The sequence below is a fragment of the Taudactylus pleione genome, unplaced genomic scaffold (genome assembly GCF_031769625.1).
Source record: "Taudactylus pleione unplaced genomic scaffold, aTauple2 ptg000173l, whole genome shotgun sequence".
Lineage (NCBI taxonomy): Eukaryota > Metazoa > Chordata > Amphibia > Anura > Myobatrachidae > Taudactylus > Taudactylus pleione.
Genome location: NW_028284575.1, coordinates 3139244 through 3161286, shown reverse-complemented (window position 1 = coordinate 3161286; position 22043 = coordinate 3139244). Strand labels below are relative to the sequence as shown.

The following is a 22043-nucleotide window of genomic DNA, read 5'->3' as shown; positions in this document are numbered from 1 at the left end:
TTTTCCTTCCAGCTGTTATCACAGTATTCCCGGATTCCCTACCCTACTATTATCACTGACTTACTGGACTTTTCCTTCAGCTCCACAGTTACCTCAGTTAATCAAGACTTTATTTTAGTTCTGCCACTGATCTGGACATTCATTCATTGCATTACTATTGTTCCTTCGGTCACAGTTGTTAATCAGTATTATTATTGTTCATGTCTACCAACAGTCACATTAAACAACCCACCTTTCAGTTGAAATCTGTTCCGGTGTCTGCTCCTGTTTCCACCCCGGGTCCACAACAAACACAGATCCTAACAACTAAGGTCGGTTGGAGGGTCAGTTGCTTAGTAAAAGAAGTAGTTCTGTTCCTACTTCCTCTCTGGGATGATGAATGACTCCCAGCAGCAGCGGTAGCAGTAGGTATAGCAATGCAGGAATCCTGGCTAGGAGAGGAGTCAGTCATACCAGTGACATGGCCTGCAGGACTACTTCCGATCCTGATTGAGGAGGAAATTGACGAGGAGGGAGTTGATGGTGTGGTTTGCAGGCGCTTGGATACAACAGGACAAAGGGATTTAGGTGTCCCTGGACTGCTTACGGTCTTAGCCACAGTTTCTGATCTTGACAGTAACTTTTTATGAATGCGCTGCAGGTGCCGTATAAGGGAGGATGTTCCTAGGTGGTTAACGTCCCTACCCCTACTTATTTCACCTTTACATATGGTACATATGGCAAGACAGTTGTCCGGATTTGGATAGAAATATTGCCAGACCAAAGAGGTGGAATGTTTGGTCTTCTGCCCAGGCATGACCGTGATGGGCTTTTTCATCCCACGGACAACAACTGTCTCCCCCGGTGCCTGATGTTAAACAAACCACATCACCATCAGAATCCTCCTCGCCAACTTCCTCCTCAGTGCCAGCTACACCAGTATCCTCATCCTGTTGTACTTCAACAGTGACATCTTCAATTTGAATATCAGCAAGTGGACTGTGGGTGCTCCTTCCAGCACTTGCAGAGGACGTGCAAATGGTAGAAAGAGCCACCTCTTCCCGTCCAGTGCTGGGAAGGTCAGGCATCGCAACCGCCACCACACTTGGACTCTCCTTGGGGATTTGTGATATCTTCTTAGAACGCACAGTTCTTCGCTGTGCTTTTGCCAGATTAACTCTTTTCATTTTTCTAATGGAAGGAGGAGGGCTTCCATCGTCATGTGAAGCTGAACCACTAGTCATGAACATAGACCAGGACCTTAGCTGTTCCTTCCCACTCCGTGTCGTAAATGGCATATTGGCAAGTTTACATTTCTCCTCAGACTATTTCAATTTTTTGGGGGGGGGTCATTTTACTGAACTTTGGCTTTTTGGATTTTACATGCCCTCTACTATGACATTGGGCATTGGCCTTGGCAGACGACGTTGATGGCATTTGTCTATGTCATTACTAGTGGCAGCAGCTTCAGCACTAGGAGGAAGTGGTTCTTGATCTTTCCCTATTTTAGCCTCCAAATTTTTGTCCTCCATTATTTTTATGGAGTGAATAACCCCTGTAAAAATTATTTTGACGATGAAGGGCAGCTTACACCAAACAGGGCAGCCCCTGTAAACATATTAATTTGATGAAGGGCAGCGTACAACCCACAGGACAGCTCCTATAAAAATTATTTGGATGAAGGGCAGCTTACACCACACAGGACAGCCCCTGTAAAAAATATTTGGATGAAGGCCAGTTTTTCACCCTGGGGATGGGTGAAGAGAGCACCCCTGAAGGACAGAGCACCCCCTGGACAACACAGCACTACAGCCAGCCAGCCCCAATGGACAGGACAACAGCCAGCCCCTATCTATATGGACAAGGGCAACAGTAGCCAACCAGCCTCTATGTATATAGACAACAGTAGCCAGCCAGCCCCTATGGTCAGCGTCAGCAACAGCTCCCAGCTCCCTCCCTCCTCACAGTAGCCAGCCAGCCAGCAGTACTTTATTATTTATAATAAGTAACACACAACACTGAGTGACAACAGTATCCAACAGCCCCCAGCTCCCTAACTCTGCACACTCCACAGCCGGAATGATAAATGGCGGCGATCATGGGACCTGAAATCCTCACTTGCCGCACTGGAAGGGAGCCCCGTACCTCAGTGGGATAACAGGCGCCTGAGCTGTATATATCAGCTTGAAAAAGGCTACGTGCGTTGCTGCTCTCCTTGCTTTTTGGACTTGTACCCTCAGCATTCACCTATTGCCAGCGCCAAGCTGTCTTTTGATCTATTAATTTGGGGTCCCACATTGCTACAGAGACTGACGGCATATGGGAGTGTTTTCCACTGAGATAAGGGAAACCCCTATAGTGCGGGTATTACATTCTACCAACGCTGCCTGAGGCTGCTGATGAGAGGTGACGGCAAGTACTAATACTCTCAGTAATACACCAGACCTACATTCCCAGCTGGGGTGCTGGGAAATAGATGTACTAATGTTGCAATCAAATTGAGAATGACTATATGAATGCTTTGAGGGGGACTGCCGTATACTTCTCATACCGCTTGCGGCAAGTGAGGATTTTATTTTGAATACAAAGTGCAATAATTCCATTGGATACATGAGACTCATTTTTTCTTATGTATAATATGTATCACATCTGATGTATCCGGGCACCACTGAGCAAATAAGCTGAATTACATTGTGATTTTCTGTTTTACTCCAGAGACCCCTGACTGGGGATTTTTTCCTATTTGGGAAAGTAATGTATGGTTCCTATACATAGAGTCTGATCAACTCTCTGTATTTTTTATAATACTATCTAGATTGTAATTAGTATGATATATATATTCCTTTAGGTAGTGTATTTATTGGTATATATGTCTATGTAAATTTATGTACGTTTTCTGACCATAAGTGTGGGTAATTAAACCTATTAGTCTTTTACGTGTGTTTGAATTAATGTCCTGACTGGGGTATTAAGCGCAGTATATTGCCTTTTCTGTACTGCTGTCAAGAGGTAGCAAAAACCTTTTTTTTACTGCTGCATAAATACTTGTTACCCTGATCTGAGTAAGCACTGTTTTTTTCTTATTTTTATTTGGATCTGTATCTACCTCGTGTTTTGGATCTGGATTTGGCAAAACCACCCTTGCGTGTTTTGGTTTTGGATATTTCTTTAAAAAAAATCATAAAAATAGCTAAAATCACATAGTTTGGGCAATTTTTTTGTTCCTAAAGTAATATTATCCACAATAACATATATTTCCAGCCATTTCTAGTCAATTTTGACCACCTCACAGCTCACAATATTGCTTTCATCCAGTTTAGGCAAAAAGGTTGCATCCAACTAGCTGGCTGACTAAGCTAAGCGACAGCAGTGGATGGCACTAACATGCGGCAGTTCAGCTTTCAACATGTCGCAGAGTGGCACTGCAGTGGTCGACAGGTTGGCAGTTTCAGGAACTATAAAATTAAAAATATCAGGCAGCAATGCCCCAAACAGCACATAATGCAAAGAAAAGAGGTGCAAGATGGAATTGTCCTTGTGCCCTCCCACCCACCCTTAAGTATACATTACATGCGCAATTTAACAAACCAATCAGTTCAGCGACAGGGACTGCCACTTGAGGCTGAAATGATTGGTTTGTTTGGGCCCCCACAAAACAAGCTGCCAATGCACAGTGGACATTGGTGGCAATGATCTCCATACACAAACTGGCTTTACAATATTGGTAAGAGGGATCAGATGTCGTCAACGTCATCATCATCCCCATCAGTGTGTACATCCTCTTCTTCACACAATATTAATTTGTCCCCACTGGAATCCACCATTACAGGCGCCTCTGTATTTTGTTGAGTGAATTCCTGGTAAAGGTCTTCCTCGTGGAACTTGTAATTCATTTTAATGATTATCATCTTTTCCACATTTTGGGACGTAACCTCCTACACCGATCACTGATAAGGTTCCCGGCTGCGCTGAAAACTCTTTCAGAGTACACACTGGAGGGTGGGCAACTTAAATAAAGCAAAGCCAGTTTGTGTAAGGACCTCCAAATTGCCTCTTTTTTTCTGCCAGTAGTGAAACGGACATTCTGACATGCCTATTTCGATGTTATCCCTAAAATAGTCGTCAACCATCCTCTGAATGGTGATCGTATCAGAGGAAGTCACAGTAAACATGTCAGTAATTGTAGGGAGTTCTTTCAAACCCGACCAGATGTCATCAGGTTTTGCCGAATGATATGCATCACCACCAGCAGTGGGTCTCTTACTAAAATTTAGTTTTTTCCTGGCAGCCTCAGAAACTGGAGGAGGAGATGCTGCCGTGTCACGTGCCGCTTGAGCTGCCAATTTTTTCACCAACAGCTCTTTGCATCTTTTCAGATTTATGTCCGTCGGGAAAAAAAAGACACAAAGTATGACTTAAACCTAGGATCAAGTATGGTTGCCAAAATTTAGTGATCTGATTTCAAGAGGTTGACGACCCTTGGATCCTGGCGAAGCGAATGAAGGACTATAGGTTATATCACATTGTGGGTGTGGTCATACCATGTTGGCACGTGTTTACTGTCCAACTCCCGTCCCCTGAAAGCTCCTGTGAATCGATGTCACATCAGTGTCAGTCTGACCAAATATTTTTCTTGACAAAGGCTGTCACCGAGAGCAGACATGTACGGCAATGGGGAAGCGAGATGTAACCAGCAAGGGCAGCAGCGGTACAAGTCTCATCAGGTGACGATGGGAGAAGTTGGGGTGATCTCAGTGATCAGTTGCACAATTACATCCGGTGCACCCTGGGACTGTGTGTACTTGTGGGACAGGATTATATACACAGAGCCGCAACTAGACTTTTTGGTGCCCTGTGCCAGAGAGAGCATTGGTGCCCCCCACCCCCGCATTTTTTAAATAGGGACATAAGATACTGTAGTGCACCTGAAAAAGGACCATGGCCTCATGGGGAAGGGCCAGGGAAGAGATAGGGGAGGGCAGGAGATGCTGGGGATAAATAGGGACATAAGATAGTGCACCTGAGAGAGGGCCATGGCCCCATGGGGAAGGGGCAGGTAAGAGATAGGGGAGGCCAGGAGATGCTGGGGATAAAAGAAGAGGAAGCTACAAGTTAGAATGATTAAAACAGGAAAATTGACAGGCCCAAACAGCGCCCCCTGCCCTGTGCCATGGCACTGGCCACACTACCCTACTTACGGCCCTGTATGTACATTACATGTCTTCCCTTCTCGCTGTCAAAAATAGAGCATCCAGGTAAAAATTACATAAAAAGGAGTATTCAGGCTCCTTATCCGAAGATACGCTGAGGCGAGATTGATTAATTATGTACCCTTTACTCCAGAATGGGCAATTTTAGGGATTATTGATCCAGATCTCAGAATCACAAAAGCAGGGAAGAAACTGTTGCTAGCGCTTAGTGCTGCAGGGAGGAAGACCATTTTGCAAGGATGGATTGCTGCAGACCCCCCCCAAATACCTCTGTTTCTCAATAAACTTAATTTTCTATTTAGGATGGATTGGATAGAAATTATTTTGCTTAGGGATATGAGAGAGCAGAAAGACTATTTATGACCTGGGAGTCTTATGTAAACGCTCTATCATTAACAGTAAGACTACAAGCCCACCACAGTTTTAAAAATTCAACGTGGTATTTAACCAGACTAGCAGCACAGGACCAACCAATCTTATTAGATGAATTAGTGGGGTAATGGTGGGTCTTTCATCTGGGGCTCTGTGACGATACTTTATTTTGGTTAATGGAATCACGGCCAGGATCACTATTATTTCATTCTTATTACTATGTATGGTTGTATGTATCCATTTCATAATTCACTGATATTGTGTCTTTTTTTTTTTTTTTTTTTACTCTGAAGTTTATTGTAAGTCAGTGTAATGTATTGTATTCAAGATTTATTGTTTTTTGATAATGTTTCCTTGAATTGTACTGAAGATATTTCAGTGGTTGTGAACTTTTCTTGAAAGATGTTTCACTGTATCTCAATAAAAATTGTTTAAAAAAAAAAAGGAGAATTCATCCACTACCCCAAGTGACACAATAACCAAATAAGAGAAATCTGCCATTAGCCAGCGCTCCCTATTTATACATGTATAATTACTACCTAGTGACTATTTCACACACTTAGGTGACTGAGTCCAGTGAACAAATAAGAGTAAAATGAGTTTTCCAAAGTCCCATTAATTCCTGTGTATAGTAGTTTTCTTCTTTTATTATCAGGAAGAAACAGAGAGTCCCATAGGGCGATCATCCCATAGATATACGGTGTCCTTCTAGTATCTTCTCTGTAACAAGAAATGTGTCCCCCATACATGTGACCAGTGACAATGATCGGAGGACACAAGGACAGGAACAAGCCACAGTGCAGAGACATAACAACCACATTTATCACACAATGCACTTACACTATAAAGACGTTTTGTACAGTATAAAATAATCCTTAGTGGTAACACAGGAGCACGTCAGTCCCCATCTTACAGTCCCGCAGCTGATAATAGGGAATGGTGGTAACACAGGAGCACGTCAGTCACCATCTTACAGTCCCGCAGCTGATAATAGGGAATGGTGGTAACACAGGAGCACGTCAGTTCCCATCTTACAGTCCCACAGCTGATAATAGGGAATGGTGGTAACACAGGAGCACGTCAGTCACCCTCTTACAGTCCTGCAGCTGATAATAGGGAATGGTGGTAACACAGGAGCACGTCAGTCCCCATCTAACAGTCCTGCAGCTGATAATAGGGAATGGTGGTAACACAGGAGCACGTCAGTCCCCATCTTACAGTCCCGCAGCTGATAATAGGGAATGGTGGTAACACAGGAGCATGTCAGTCCCCATCTTACAGTCCCACAGCTGATAATAGGGAATGGTGGTAACACAGGAGCACGTCAGTCTCCATCTTACAGTCCCGCAGCTGATAATAGGGAATGGTGGTAACACATGAGCACGTTAGTCCCCATCTTACAGTCCCGCAGCTGATAATAGGGAATGGTGGTAACACAGGAGCACGTCAGTCACCATCTTACAGTCCCGCAGCTGATAATAGGGAATGGTGGTAACACAGGAGCACGTCAGTCACCATCTTACAGTCCCGCAGCTGATAATAGGGAATGGTGGTAACACAGGAGCACGTCAGTCCCCATCTTACAGTCCCGCAGCTGATAATAGGGAATGGTGGTAACATAGGAGCACGTCAGTCTCCATCTTACAGTCCCGCAGCTGATAATAGGGAATGGTGGTGTGGGTGCAGTTCTGGACTCTGGACCTCATTCAGAGTCGGTCGTTGCGGCCGCTCGGTTGTAAGGGAAAAGGGGCCGGATATGCAAATGAAGCACTCGCAAGTTGCGTCGTTAAGATGGGATCGTTAGCTGGACGAGCGAGGGGAGGATGCGGCCGTAAGACTAAAAACACGCCCCCTTCTCGATCGCAATACACGTCATCTCCGGGCATATAAGGATTCATCGAGACCATCGGGAACCATCGGAGCTGGTCGTAGAGCTTAAGGTTGACCATACCCTCTCTTAAGCACTACGATCAAGTCAGTGTAAAAACCTCCCATGTCACATGTGCCATGATACTACTTAGTTAATTATGCACTCCCATAAAACGCCATTTGCATAGTAAGGCACGCCTGTGTTCGGATCTCCACTCCCCCGTTCACAATTACCTTCCCCTGTTACCACCCACAAACACCTCATCCTGTCACTCAAACTAACGACCTGGCCAAGTTGAAGGAGAGAGAAATTTCCGATCGCAACAGCTAGTTTGCGCACGCGCATTGCGAAACTTACGCATGCGCTGTTTTGCAAACATCGCTGGGTATGACCGAGCGGCCGCTTACAGCCGACTCTGAATGAGGTCCTCTGTCCCTGCCACCTGCGATGATGAGCGGTACCAACAATTGTCCCCCTGAGTTAGATAAATAATAAGCCAGGTTTAACGCGTTTCAAGACACAATATCATGGCCGCTGTAGCTGAAGGTGAGAAATAAATCTGTGCATATAAAGCAGCTCAACCAGAGAGAGGTGGCTAACCTCAAATTATTGTGGAACAAAACAAAAACAGTGCATCAATTATTTAATGAAGTGGAGGATTTATGTCTAGCAGAAACAAGACACTGGTGGGACGTAATAACACTTGGAAAATATCTAGAGAAAGACATGATCCCTAGAGGCCTGAGGATCCTAAAATCTTGCTCTTTCAAAGATAATCCCACCTTTTTAAAAGAATGGAATACAATATTAGATCAATGCTCCAAAACATTGATGAGATCACTGTTTAAATATAGAGAACAAAAAGTCAGTGAGATACAAAAAGACATTGAAAAAAACGTTACACTCGCTTTCTAATTTTTTAAAACATCCAGAGTTTGAAAATAAAGATATTAAATTGAATAGAAAATTAGAGGATTATGAAAAATCTCTGATACAGAGAAAAGACAAAAAACTCTACAGAGATAGAGAGGACTACTCAAATGATAGGATTCGCACATTTAATAGACACGAACAAGTCACTCCATATAGAAAATCATTTATACCTCACTACAAAGTGTCACATAGGAAATCACTGAGATATATTAATAGGAATATATCTAAAGACCACTCTACACATTATGCACCAAGAGTTGTTAGCTCACAAGATGTCCCATATAGGACATTGTATTCTAGACACTATAATAACCATAGGAATTCGCACAGTCATAATTCCAGGAAAAATTCCTGGAATGACTACGACCACACAAATAGATTCGAAGTATTTAATGACAGAGATGACTCCCCGATTAGATCTATGGATAGCAAAAGACATGATCCACAGAGAAATTCACATTCAATTAGGATTGATGATACATCTGACCCCCCTTTTATGTCCCACAGAGATCCTCCACATCACTCTCCAAAAAAAAGAAACTTATATTTTCAACAAATGGTAAAAAGAAGAAAACGAGAGGATGTAGAGGCAGAGGAAGAAGGGTTACAAAAACAAGTGAAAAATGTGAGATGGGATCAACCCCCACAAACATCTTCAATCTATCCAAAAAATAATTAACTCCTATAGAACAGAATCTTCTAACCAAAGGTCTAAAGTTTGCCCCTAATACTAAACCAAATCTATTTACACTTTTTGTCGACCTCAACACGTAGATTAAGTAGAAAAAGGTACTTCTGTTTAAAATCATTGCCCAAACAAAATATAGAAGGATCCCCAATTGTACTTGATGATAAAGACTCTTTAGCCTTAGGAACACTCAAATCTCTTCTACAAGTGACAATATCAGAACAAATAAAGATATTCCTGTGTATAATATTCAGAGACCAAGTGACATCAAACCTTTCAAAAAACCATCCGATTTCTACCCCTTACAATATAGAGGTCTCTTCATAGAAAGTTACTATACCTGTACCATGAATGACTTTAGAGAATTATGTAATAAATCAGATCATCATTCCTTTAGAGATAATTTGACTAAGGCTGAGAGACTAGCATTAGCCAGTCTGATGAAAAATAAAGATGATATTATAAAACAAGCCGATAAAGGTGGAGGCCTAGTCATTCAAAATATTGAAGACTATATATTAGAGGCCCATAGACAACTTAATAATCAATCATTTTATTCCAAATTATCTTCAAATCCCACAGCTGGATATAGAGAAGAATTTAAATGTCTTTTAGATCTAGCTCTCTGCCTGAAGGTGATCTCAAAGGAAACTTTTCAATTTTTATATATAGAACATCCAATAACTCCAATATATTACCATTTACCTAATGTACTTAAGTCATTAGAAACTCCACTGGGACGTCCAATTATTTCAGGCATCGGCTCTCTTACAACGAATCTGTCAGCTTATGTAGACACACACTTACAAAATTATGTTTCTTCCCTTTCATCCTATATAAGAGACACTACAAATTTTTTACAGATTTTAGATACCATAGTATGGAAGGACACCTACATCTTATTAACGTGTGACGTGGAGTCATTGTATACAAACATACCACATGAATTTGGATTACTTGTCATTAACCACTTTTTGAGGAATGCCATGTATGGACAGGTGGTTTTGGGGCGAACTTGGTCCTATACGGGAGATACATTGATGAAATTTTTATCATTTGGGATGGGACTGTTAATGCACTTATTGAATTTGTCACGCATTTGAATAAGAACACCTTTGGGTTGAAGTTCACTCATAATTTTAATTATGAAACAATTAATTTTTTAGATATTAATGTATATGTATCTGCTGGCAAACTACAATCAGCTACTTATATCAAGGAAGTGGACTGTCAAAATTACCTTAATTTTAAACCATGGAAAAACAATATACCCAAAGGCCAATTCCTCCAATTGAGGAGGAATTGCTCAACAGAGGAAATATTCACTCAACAAAGTAAGGATATGTATTTAGCATTAATCAACAAAGGCTACCCTAAATACATCTTGGACATAGCCTTGAAAGAGGTACAGAACTGTCCAAGATTAACTCTTTTACAAAAAAGCAATTCCAAATCAATCAGTAAGACAAAAGTTAATAATTCACAATCAAAAACAACTGAAAAAACATTGTCATTTATCACACAATACAATTTAGCTGCAAGTAAAATAACTATATAAATAAATTATTCAAAAAAATTCTAATATTTTACAACATGATACATTTTTAAATTCATCCCTCCCACAGAAAAGTAAAGTAGTGTTTAGGAGAGCCATCAACCTCAAACAAAAATTAGCTCCAAGCTTTTTTACCAGTATAAACACTTTAACACCTTCAAATTGGTTACCACCCAAACCCAAAGGTTTCTTCAAATGTTGTCACGACAAATGCATCACATGCCAATAAGCACAAAATCACACGAAATTTACTTCTTTTAACACACAAGAAAGTTTTGATGTCACTGGTTTTCTGAACTGCAGATCACAATATGTGATCTATATGATACAATGTAAGTGTGGAGTCCAATATATTGGTAGAACCACTCTTAGCCTACACATAAGATTTCTAGAGCATAGACGTAATATTTTAAAGGGTTTTAAATTACACAGCCTCTCACAACACGTTAATAGCTGTCTTAAAAACAATAAGAAAAGTGTGACCGTTATGGCCATAGAAAAAATAAATCCAACATCAAGAGGCAGAGATAGATTCAAATCCTTATATAGACGAGAGGCATTTTGGATATTTAAATTAAATACTCTTACTCCGTCCAGCCTTAACGACACTGTCGAACTAAACAACATTTGATATATGCTTCTTTGGTTTTTCTTACTCTAGACCACAGATCCCTGTGGGTGGATTGAGTCATTTTGAGGAAGATGTTTTATCAATATGAGAGGTTTCTTACCCCAACTAATTAGACGTGGATCGGCGCTGACGTCCTCGCCATGTTGAGTCTAAATATATCTCAGCATGGCGAGTCTGTCTGTGCCGCCCCACGTCATTTACATTTTTCATTACAACATATCATGATACTATACTTTGTTTTATCATTATTCTTGTTATCATTTATTCATTAATTATTATTTTTATTTATGTAGGAATAATAATTACATTTCTATATATTGTAAGTTCTATATGCACAATATTATTGTTCAACAATGAACAAATGTATCAAAATAAGTACAATTGGTGTATTCTAATTATGTACATTAATTCCTTTATAATGGTCTTAGAGTTCCTTTATTTCATTTTTCTGTTGGAATATATTTATTATTTTATAGAAATAATCAGACCGCTACATCTATATAGCTACGGTAGTAAATGTATTTATTTGTATCATTTCTTTATATACAATATGTATGAGAACATATGTATATTCATAGACAATGGCTCCTTATATATGCTGTATATTAATGTGTTTTTCTATACCTATGGTATAAATCACCAAACGAATGAGGCTGATCCCTCACCAAATTGATAGAAATGTTAAAGCACACCTGTCTACGATCACACTGATTGCCCGTGCTATAACTGGAAACCCCTTTGAAGTAAGGTGCATTACCTCTGAGGAAACGGCCAGACCCACTAAGGCCAAGAAACGCGTTAGTTTTACCTTACTGGTGGATTTAATCAAGAAATCTCCATCACTGCACACACTCCAGATGCAGTAAACATTTCTTCACCGGGGCGCTATTGTTCCAGTGAGCTCACTTCCTATCGGGATCCATCGCGGCTGCAGACCGATCAGCCCGTGTGACACTGCCCGGATTCTGAGCATGTCTCAGCCAGAGCCTTATCTACACTTCACGGGACTCGGTCTCAGAGGAACGGGCAGCCACTATTTCAGAGCGGCAATCCGGACACTGCCCTCTGTTTTACCTCATCCGGCCAGTACCACGCCGATTTCAGGTACTATCTATTACCTGTTCCACAGGTCATCAGCTACCTATACCCACCACATTGTGGAAGTCTATCCACTTGGATATTTAATAACTTTCAATCTGACTATTTATGTCTGAATGTTGCAACCCCTAAATCAACATTCTGACACAGTATCATGGTTATATTCTTCAAACAATCAAAGGAGTCCATCAGACTTTCTCAAATATGCAGTGATGTTTTTCTGTTATATGTTTTTAATTTTTAATCATCATTTTTTATCTTTTACAATTGGTATTTTTCAAGGTCTATTGTGGTATATCAATTTGTGGATAATCCATCTGATTCATACACAATTATATTGTCATAATCCATAGTCTTTATTAAACATGCTTTTTATTTGATATATTGTTTTTCAATTCTTTGTTCCACCCATAATCTATTATCAGTGTTATAAAATTTTATACTTGATATATTGCGCTCCCATTGTCCTGTTAACACATTTCAGACCACACCGGATCCTTTGTCAGACGGATTGTTTGAGGAAGTGGGGCCCCAAATCGGTGTCTTGCTTAGGGCCTCATGATGTCTAAATCTGTGTGGTCTTTATGCGCAGCGGCAACCTCCACTCCACCTCCTCTGTGGCACCTCGGCAAGGCGGACGCTGGCAGCTGGGCTTCCCTCTGCTCTCACAGGGGGTGGTCCTGTGACATTATTCCTGGGGACCTCAGCTGCCATTTGGCGGGCAGGTATGGCGTTACGGGGCAGATAGTGCCTTATGGCCCCTCCTAGGTGGTTATTCCTCTCTCGTCTCCACGCCCAGTGATCGTCCCCTCTCATCACCTAGTAAAAACATAAAAAAATAAAAGTCTAATTCAACTTTCCAGGGACAAAGGGGTTTAGTCATCATTACGTAATTATCAATGGTGATCATAATATTTTGAACTCACTACGAGTTAAAAAAAACTGTTTGGAGGCATTCATCATGCCTCATTCATCATGCCTCATTAACTAAAGTATCACATCCAAAAAAACGCTCCCAGCCCGCACCTTCTCCTCATGTCTCCCCTCTCCCTGCCCGCACCTCCTCCTCGTGTCTCCCCTCTCCCTGCCCACACCTCATGTCTCTGCTCTAATCAAACACCTCCTCCTTATGTCTCCCCTCTCTCTGCCCACACCTCATGTCTCCACTCCCAGCCCGCACCTTCTCATGTCTCCCCTCTCCCTACCCAGACTTCATGTCTCCGCTCCCAGCCCGCACCTCCTCCTCATGTCTCCCTGCCCACACCTCAGGTCTCCTCTCCCAGCCAGCACCTCCTCCCCGTGTCTCCCGTCTCTCTGCCCACACCTCATGTCTCTGCTCCCAGCCAGCACCTCCTCCTCATGTCTCCCCTCTCCCTGCCCACACCTCATGTCTCTGCTCCCAGCCCGCACCTCCTCCTCATGTCTCCCCTCTCCCTGCCCACACCTCATGTCTCTGCTCCCAGCCCGCACCTCCTCCTCATGTCTCCCCTCTCCCTGCCCGCACCTCCTCCCCATGTCATGGGATGTGATGCTGGCTTGGAGAATGTGACATAAAGTCACTAGGAAGCACGTCCCATTCTGCTGGCTGTAATCTGGGGCTGGACAGTTACATGTGCTCAGTTGTACCCTGTCTTTGGAGGTCCAGTGCTGACAATAGTGCACTCACCAAGCAGTGATAGGAAGATAACACTTACAGCAGAAGTTAGAGTTGGGGCAATGAGCCTGGAACTATGGGTGCAGGACTATGGCATTTGGGGGAATAGTTTTAGATGATCTAATTGTGGCTCCTGGCAGATCAGGGCCAAGGCTTAGATTGTCTTCAGTTTTAAATCTTGGAATGTAGATAACACACATTACAGATAAACCTACACACAGCACAACTCTTACTGCAAGAGCCTGTGGTGTCTGCTGAGAAACGCATTGCTGTAGTGACTGTGGTTCTCCGAGACAAGAGTCATGGGACAAGCACTAGACTGCCCTGTTATCTCCCTCCAATTAGTTTTTCCCTACCTAGTGATACCAAAGTGTGAGTATAATAACTCAGCATCCCTGTGTAATATCACTGTACATATTATCCTCCCAACTGCACTAGAACTATATTTTGCTCAACTGGAGTGATGGTTTTTTCCATTTATATCACACAATAAACTTCCCACTAGAGGCAATTTCCCGCTAAAGCTGGCTACACACTAGGCGATGTGGTCACGATGCGATATCGTGTCCGATTTCCCATGAATTCCTCCCGGCAGTCATGGGCACGATTTGGTGTTACAAACTGTCCAAATTGACCCATGATTTATGGTGCAACCTATTTCCAGTGCATCGTGACTGAGCTTGTCAGATCTTTCCTGCAGCAAGAAAGATCTGAAGATGCGATGTGGACACTCACGATTAGGACATATTTTACATGATCTCTCGTTCTGATGCGTTGGAATCGGGCGGATCGTGTAAAATATTGCCTAGTGTGTAGGCAACTTTAGATTGTTTTGATGGGTCGAGGAAAATGGTAATTTTTTGGCAAATTGAAAGTCCCAATATCTGTGCAACACATTATGCAATATTTTATTAGAAACTCCCAATTTTCCACCACACAACACTCATTTTACATATGTCCACCTACAAGGAGGATGACATAGTGACAGGAGAACACGAGATACGGGCAGATTATGGAGGATGACATAGTGACAGGAGAACACGAGATACGGGCAGATTATGGAGGATGACATAGTGACAGGAGAACACAGGGAATACGGGCATATTATGGAGGATGACATAGTGACAGGAGAACACAGGGAATACGGGCAGATTATGGAGGATGACATAGTGACAGGAGAACACAGGGAATACGGGCAGATTATGGAGGATGACATAGTGATAGGAGAACACAGGGAATACGGGCAGATTATGGAGGATGACATAGTGACAGGAGAACACAGGGAATACGGGCAGATTATGGAGGATGACATAGTCAGGAGAACACAGGGGATACGGGCAGATTATGGAGGATGACATAGTGACAGGAGAACACAGGGAATACGGGCAGATTATGGAGGATGACATAGTGACAGGAGAACCCAGGGAATACAGGCAGATTATGGAGGATGACATAGTGATAGGAGAACACAGGGAATACGGGCAGATTATGGAGGATGACATAGTGACAGGAGAACACAGGGAATACGGGCAGATTATGGAGGATGACATAGTGACAGGAGAACACAGGGGATACGGGCAGATTATGGAGGATGACATAGTGACAGGAGAACACGGGATACGGGCAGATTATGGAGGATGACATAGTGACAGGAGAACACAGGGAATACGGGCAGATTATGGGGGATGACATAGTGACAGGAGAACACAGGGGATACGGGCAGATTATGGAGGATGACATAGTGACAGGAGAACACAGGGGATACGGGCAGATTATGGAGGATGACATAGTGACAGGAGAACACAGGGAATACGGGCAGATTATGGAGGATGACATAGTGACAGGAGAACACAGGGGATACGGGCAGATTATGGAGGATGACCTAGTGACAGGAGAACACAGGGGATACGGGCAGATTATGGAGGATGACATAGTGACAGGAGAACACGGAATACGGGCAGATTATGGAGGATGACATAGTGATAGGAGAACACATGGAATACGGGCAGATTATGGAGGATGACATAGTGACAGGATAACACAGGGAATACGGGCATATTATGGAGGATGACATAGTGACAGGAGAACACGAGATACGGGCAAATTATGGAGGATGACATAGTGACAGGAGAACACGGAATATGGGCATATTATGGAGGATGACATAGTGACAGGAGAACACAGGGAATACGGGCAGATTATGGAGGATGACATAGTGACAGGAGAACACAGGGGATACGGGCAGATTATGGAGGATGACATAGTGACAGGAGAACACAGGGAATACGGGCACATTATGGAGGATGACATAGTGATAGGAGAACACAGGGAATACGGGCAGATTATGGGGGATGACATAGTGACAGGAGAACACAGGGAATACGGGTAGATTATGGAGAATGACATAGTGACAGGAGAACACAGGGGATATGGGCAGATTATGGAGGATGACATAGTGACAGGAGAACAGGGAATACGGGCAGATTATGGAGGATGACATAGTGACAGGAGAACACAGGGAATATGGGAAGATTATGGAGAATGCAAACAAACACTGCTCGATATCGGGAAATTGAGGCCGAGATTTTTGTTCTTGACCGACAGATCGCATAAGGGAAGGAATGCGTTTCTTAATTTTTTCTAACCATTTTCTCCGTAAAATGCTAAAACGATCGTTCATACACACTATAACATAAATCAGGCCGATCACCCGATTATTGACAAATCGCCCCAATAATTGTATAGTGTGTAGGTAACATTACTCCCAGTGTGGTCCATGACATTCTCACCCATGAACTTAATCTACTACATTACTCACCTCTTCCAGCTGTTCTGGAGCCACGTATGTGCGGCGCTGGATCCTGGCCCAAAATGCATCTTTTTTCTTCCGGAAGAACCATAATGGATACACCCAAGCAATGTCATCGTACATTCTTATATAGAACAGTTTATCTTCTTCCATTTGATTGGCCAGAAAGCTATAGAAACAGAAGAACACAGTAATAATAAGCATCACATCTGCAAACATGTCTAAATTACCAGTATTACAGAGGACCTACCATGTATTCCACAGCTCCTTGTATGCCAAGTACAAGGCTATGGATAGACTGTGTTATGGAAGGGTACAGCCCTTCTCTGGGCATAATGGTGTAAAGGGCCTCTCTTTACTGAACACAATTTACTAATGAGATTTCCATAGATAATTTCCTCTCCAGCTATTGTATCATTTATCAACTATCCAAAACGATTCCTATTTTGTTAGCGCCATCTCAGGATGGCAGTAACAGAAAGAATCACCTTGATCTTTTTAAGAATGGGCATATCGTTCCTCCCCTAGAAATAAATAGTATTTTGGGGGGGATAATGTTGTATTTTTACATTACTCTGTCAGGTATACTGATGACCTGGCCATGTACATGCTCAGATCAGAACGGAGGTCTCTAGCGTGATAACTAACTTTTATTGCTCTGGATTGTTTTCTCCATGGCAGCTGGGTATTGGTGCTCACCTGCCATGGTGATAAATCACTGTTGAATCACTGTGATACGTACACTTATGTTGCCACGATAATCAGTGATAAAAGATTAGACTGGCCAGTACATTGCTGTGTCCTGATGTTACACTGATAGCTACGGTATAATTTGTGATGTTTAGTTTGAAAAAAGGAAACTTATTGTCTGGAAGTACAGTAAATTGTTTTTAGATGAGTAAATAACCTCTGACTTGGTTAGTTAGTTCTTCTGGAACTTTTTGTATTCTGGTCTCATCTGATCAATGAGTTAAATTACTTACAGTGCGCAGTAAAAGTTGCCGACGGTGTATTCATCCTCAGTGAGACCAGCCCTCATGAAATAAATGAGGGCCATCGCCAGTAAGTACTAGAACAGAAATACCAGATACATTATTAGATGAAGAAATGTGTGTATACATACACCAGCAGTACTATTGTCCAATGTTGGGAATAAAATTGGTAACATGGTTATGAGATTTGGGAGCGTAGTTTTGGAGGATCTAAATGTGGTCTAATAGTGTCCACTGTTGGATTTGTTTCTCAGGGTGCTGACCACCGAGTAGGGCACATTATAATTTTGAAGGGCAACATTTTGGGAGTGATGCATTGCTAAATCTGAAACATATAGTTATTGATATGCATTTAAATATGTACATAGAATCACTGAATATTATTTATACCCTTCTATAATTCTATTCAGTAATACATAATAGTGCCCTCACCAATTCATAATATGCCACACAATAGTGCCCCCACAATTCCTAATATGCCACACAATAGTGCCCTCACCAATTCATAGTATGCCGCTCAATAGTACCCTCACCAATTCATAATATGCCACACAATAGTGCCCCCACCAATTCATAATATGTCACACAATAGTGCCCCCACCAAGTCATAATATGCCACACAATAGTGCCCTCACCAATTCATAATATGCCACACAACAGTGCCCCCACCAATTCATGATATGCCACACAATAGTGCCCTCACCAATTCATAATATGCCACACAATAGTACCCCCACCTATTCATAATATGCCACACAACAGTGCCCTCACCAATTCATAATATGGGGCATTTTTATCACAATCCGCATTTATTAATGCTCACAAGTAATGTAGGTAAGTAAGTGTATGAGTACGATGCAGATAAATTGGTGGCGGCTCTATAATGGGCACAGGTCATCGTATCTTTCCGGCAATTTATTGGGAAAGATGGAGACTCCACAACAGATAGCACAGACTCGGTCACTATGCCAGATACATTGCTGGAAAGATGGTCGTTCAGCCGGGAGCAAGTATGGGGAGGGGAACTACATGGGCACAACCACAGCCAGCACTGGTATGGGGGGTGCTTTACTATGAGAGCCCTCTCATCTCTTAGCATGCCTCTGTGATAATCTTACACACAATGATCCTTATGTCAGAAGAGACAGCCATTGGTATATGTTGGGAAGTACATTACTGGGAGCGACATGGGGAACTTCCAGGGGCTGGCTGGCAACTTTTAGCCTGGGGGGCAAATGCATGCAGGCGGCCCTGGCAGAGGAGTAGCGTGTAGCCAGGGTTCCCGAAGAACATGCGTGCTACGGCGCCGCCCCCCCTCAAGTGTTTCAGGGAGGAGGCGGGTCCATATGGGATTAATGTAAGGTAAAAATAAAGATATGGGGCAGCCCCCTGTCGTAGTGCCCATATGCAGTGCCCCCGTGTGCCACAGGAGATAACACCCTTATGCAGGCCTCCAGTAGTGCCCCCAGTAGTGATCCCCCCTATGCAGTGACCCTTGTGCCCCCAGTAGTGGTCCCCCCTGTTCAGTGCCCCTTGTGCCCCCAGTAGTAAGCCCCTTAAATAGTGCCCCCAATAGTGGTACCCCTATGCAGTGCCCCCAGTAGCAGTCCACCCCCCCATGCAGTGCCCCCAATAGTGGTAACCCTTATGCAATGTCCCTTAAATAGTGGCCCCAGTTGTAGTCTCCCCCCTATGCAGTACCCCCAGTATTGCCCTATATATAGAGCCCCCAGCAGTGGTCCCTCGCAGTGCCCCCAGTGGTAGTCCCCTCCCCTATGTAGTGCCCCTAGTAGTAGTCCCCTCCCCCCTATGCAGTGCCCCTAGTAGTAGTCCCCTCCCCTTGTAGTGCCCCCAGTAGTAGCCCCCCCTTGTAGTGCCCCCAGTAGTAGTAGTAGCCCCCCCTTGTAGTTCCCCCAGTAGTAGTAGTCCCCCCCTTGTAGTGCCCCCAGTAGTAGTAGTCACCCCCTTGTGGTGCCCCCAGTAGTAATCCACCCCCCTGGTAGTGCCCCCAGTAGTAATCCCCCCCTGGTAGTGCCACCATAGAAATCCCCCCCCTGGTAGTGCCCCCATAGTAATCCCCCCCTGGTAGTGCCCCCAGTAGCCCCCCCCCCCCAGTAGAGAGAGACTTAATAAAAAAAAAAAAAAACACTTACCTGAAACCCCCGCTCCTGGTCCCGACACCTCCACCGCCTCCTCTGGACGCTTTGCATTATGGGAGAGACAAACTCTCAGCGGCTGCTGATTACAGCAAACACACAGCTGCTGGCTCCGGCGGCTGTGTGTTTGTGCTGTGTAGCGCTGACCGGACTCCGTCCGGTCAGCGCTGCACACGCGGTGCAGTCTGTGTCACAGTGACACAGACTGCCCGCGACCCGCACCAGCCCGCCACCGGCCCAGCCCGCCACTGGGAACTTCCATAATGAGAGATAAAGCAAACACTAAATAACATATGAAGTTGGAATCCCCTATAAAGTGCTGTATAGTGAGAGAAGTACTGGCTAATAATAATAAGGAAATACCTTGTCAGACATCCACATTTTTTTATCCCTCTGCAGGAACCTCTGGATTGTAGGTAATTCTGAAATGAAAAGCATGAAATGTAATAATGTTACAGGATATAGTGGGGAACATGACAGAATTTCATTGGTTGATAGGTAACTGACTTTCTACATAGCTACCCATATAATAGTATTCATTATGCTATACATGTAATACATCAAGTAATGTAGCATATAAACAAAACTTTGCAAGTGAATTTTGTCTTATTACAGTTGAAATCTTCTAGTGCTGGGATGAGCTTACTCTGCCACCATGCTTTATAGGGGTTTGCTGAATGTTTTGTACCCATTGTGCTGGGAGGAGCTTACTCTGCCACCATGCTTTATAGGGGTTTGCTGAATGCTTTGTACCCATTGTGCTGGGATGAGCTTACACTGCCACCATGCTTTATAGGGGTTTGCTGAATGCTTTGTACCCATTGTGCTGGGATGAGCTTACACTGCCACCATGCTTTATAGGGGTTTGCTGAATGCTTTGCACCCATTGTGCTGGGATGAGCTTACTCTGCCACCATGCTTTATAGGGGTTTGCTGAATGCTTTGCACCCATTGTGCTGGGATGAGCTTACTCTGCCACCATGCTTTATAGGGGTTTGCTGAATGACACATGTATCAGAGATGGAGGGATGAGCACAACCGCTTGTGTCCCGCTCTGCCCATCTGTCCTTCCCTGTATCAGGCCCAGTAGTCACTGATAAATTCCACTTGGAAGAACCAACAGTTGGTAAAATTCATCCATCACCAGAAAATGGGAAGAGAGGATTCTACAAACTATTAGGTATTCTAAGTAGAGTTTATCAGTAAATACTGATTATTAAGCATCAATAGTGAAGTGCACCCTGAGACATTATGTGTAAGTGATAATAAATAATAAGAGAATAAGCCTTACCCAGCAATTCACAGAAAGCCTCTCTCTCCTTCTGTCCGAGGAAAGTAGACAGGGAATCTCGGCTGCTGTCTACTCTCCTCCTCTTAGCAGGATGTAACTCGGCTGGCGTCCTGTGATTAGAAAGTTTTCTCTATTATATATGATATTAATGATCAATTACAGTATTTTCAAATTAAAGATAATGGATACTATTTAGCATCATTAAATGCCCCTCTGCAATTCATTGTTTGCTGTATTTTGTGTGCGCCCAGCACAGGAGGGTAACATACCGCTTTTGGGAAATGCCATCATAAAATGGGGGTGCAGATACTTTTGCAGGATGGTAGTTCTGGCTAATATGCTCATAGTGATAACAGTTATAATGTGAGGTTATAATGTCATCCTACTGAGAGTATAACAGCAATCCCCAATTAGTGGCCTCTCCTAAGTGCTAATAGTAATACAAATGGTTTTGCAGGTGGAAACTCTGCAGCCACCCACAGATCAGGTCATTCCTCTGTAAATGTGCTTTAATCTTATTTAAATACTTTGTCCCAGATAATGACGATTTGCATGTGGAATAATTTTGAGGGTCATATTGGCTCTATGACTTAATACATTCTGTTATATTTATTTTTCAAAGAGAATATTAGATCTAAAACTATAACAAAGTTAGGGGTGTATTTACTAAGCCTTGGATGGAGATAAAGTGGACGGAGATAAAGTACCAGCAATCAGCTCCTAACTGCTATGTCACAGACTGTGTTTGAAAAATGACAGTTAGGAGCTGGTTGGCTGATACTTTATCTCCATACACTTTATCTCC

At 43.0% G+C, this 22043-nt stretch overlaps 1 protein-coding gene across 2 annotated transcripts; it reads right to left on the bottom strand.

Annotated features, from left to right (window-relative positions):
* Positions 1-12614: 12614 nt before the first annotated feature.
* LOC148521187 (speedy protein 1-A-like) lies at positions 12615-21746 on the bottom strand. 2 transcript variants are annotated; one of them, XM_088475551.1, is made up of 5 exons: positions 21239-21746; positions 20311-20369; positions 17783-17868; positions 16809-16968; positions 12615-13155 (listed from the first exon to the last, which is right to left on the bottom strand). In XM_088475551.1, the coding sequence occupies exons 2-5, from the start codon at positions 20326-20328 to the stop codon at positions 12919-12921; spliced, it is 501 nt and encodes a 166-aa protein (XP_088331677.1). In that variant the 5' UTR covers positions 20329-20369; positions 21239-21746; the 3' UTR covers positions 12615-12918. The 2 variants fall into 2 exon arrangements, with proteins under 2 accessions (XP_088331677.1, XP_088331676.1); XM_088475550.1 differs by lacking the exon at positions 21239-21746 and having other exon boundaries at positions 20311-20387.
* Positions 21747-22043: the final 297 nt, after the last annotated feature.

Bases quoted from the DNA above. Each gene is read 5' to 3' on its own strand.
- LOC148521187 (XM_088475550.1), bottom strand. From the start codon at position 20,385: ATGCTTTTCATTTCAGAATTACCTACAATCCAGAGGTTCCTGCAGAGG. The intron at 17,869-20,310 runs GTATTTCCTTAT...TTTCTGTTCTAG, and splicing joins AAATGTGGATGTCTGACAAG to TACTTACTGGCGATGGCCCT. The intron at 13,156-16,808 runs GTGAGTAATGTA...TGTTTTTACTAG, and splicing joins CTCCAGAACAGCTGGAAGAG to GTGATGAGAGGGGACGATCA.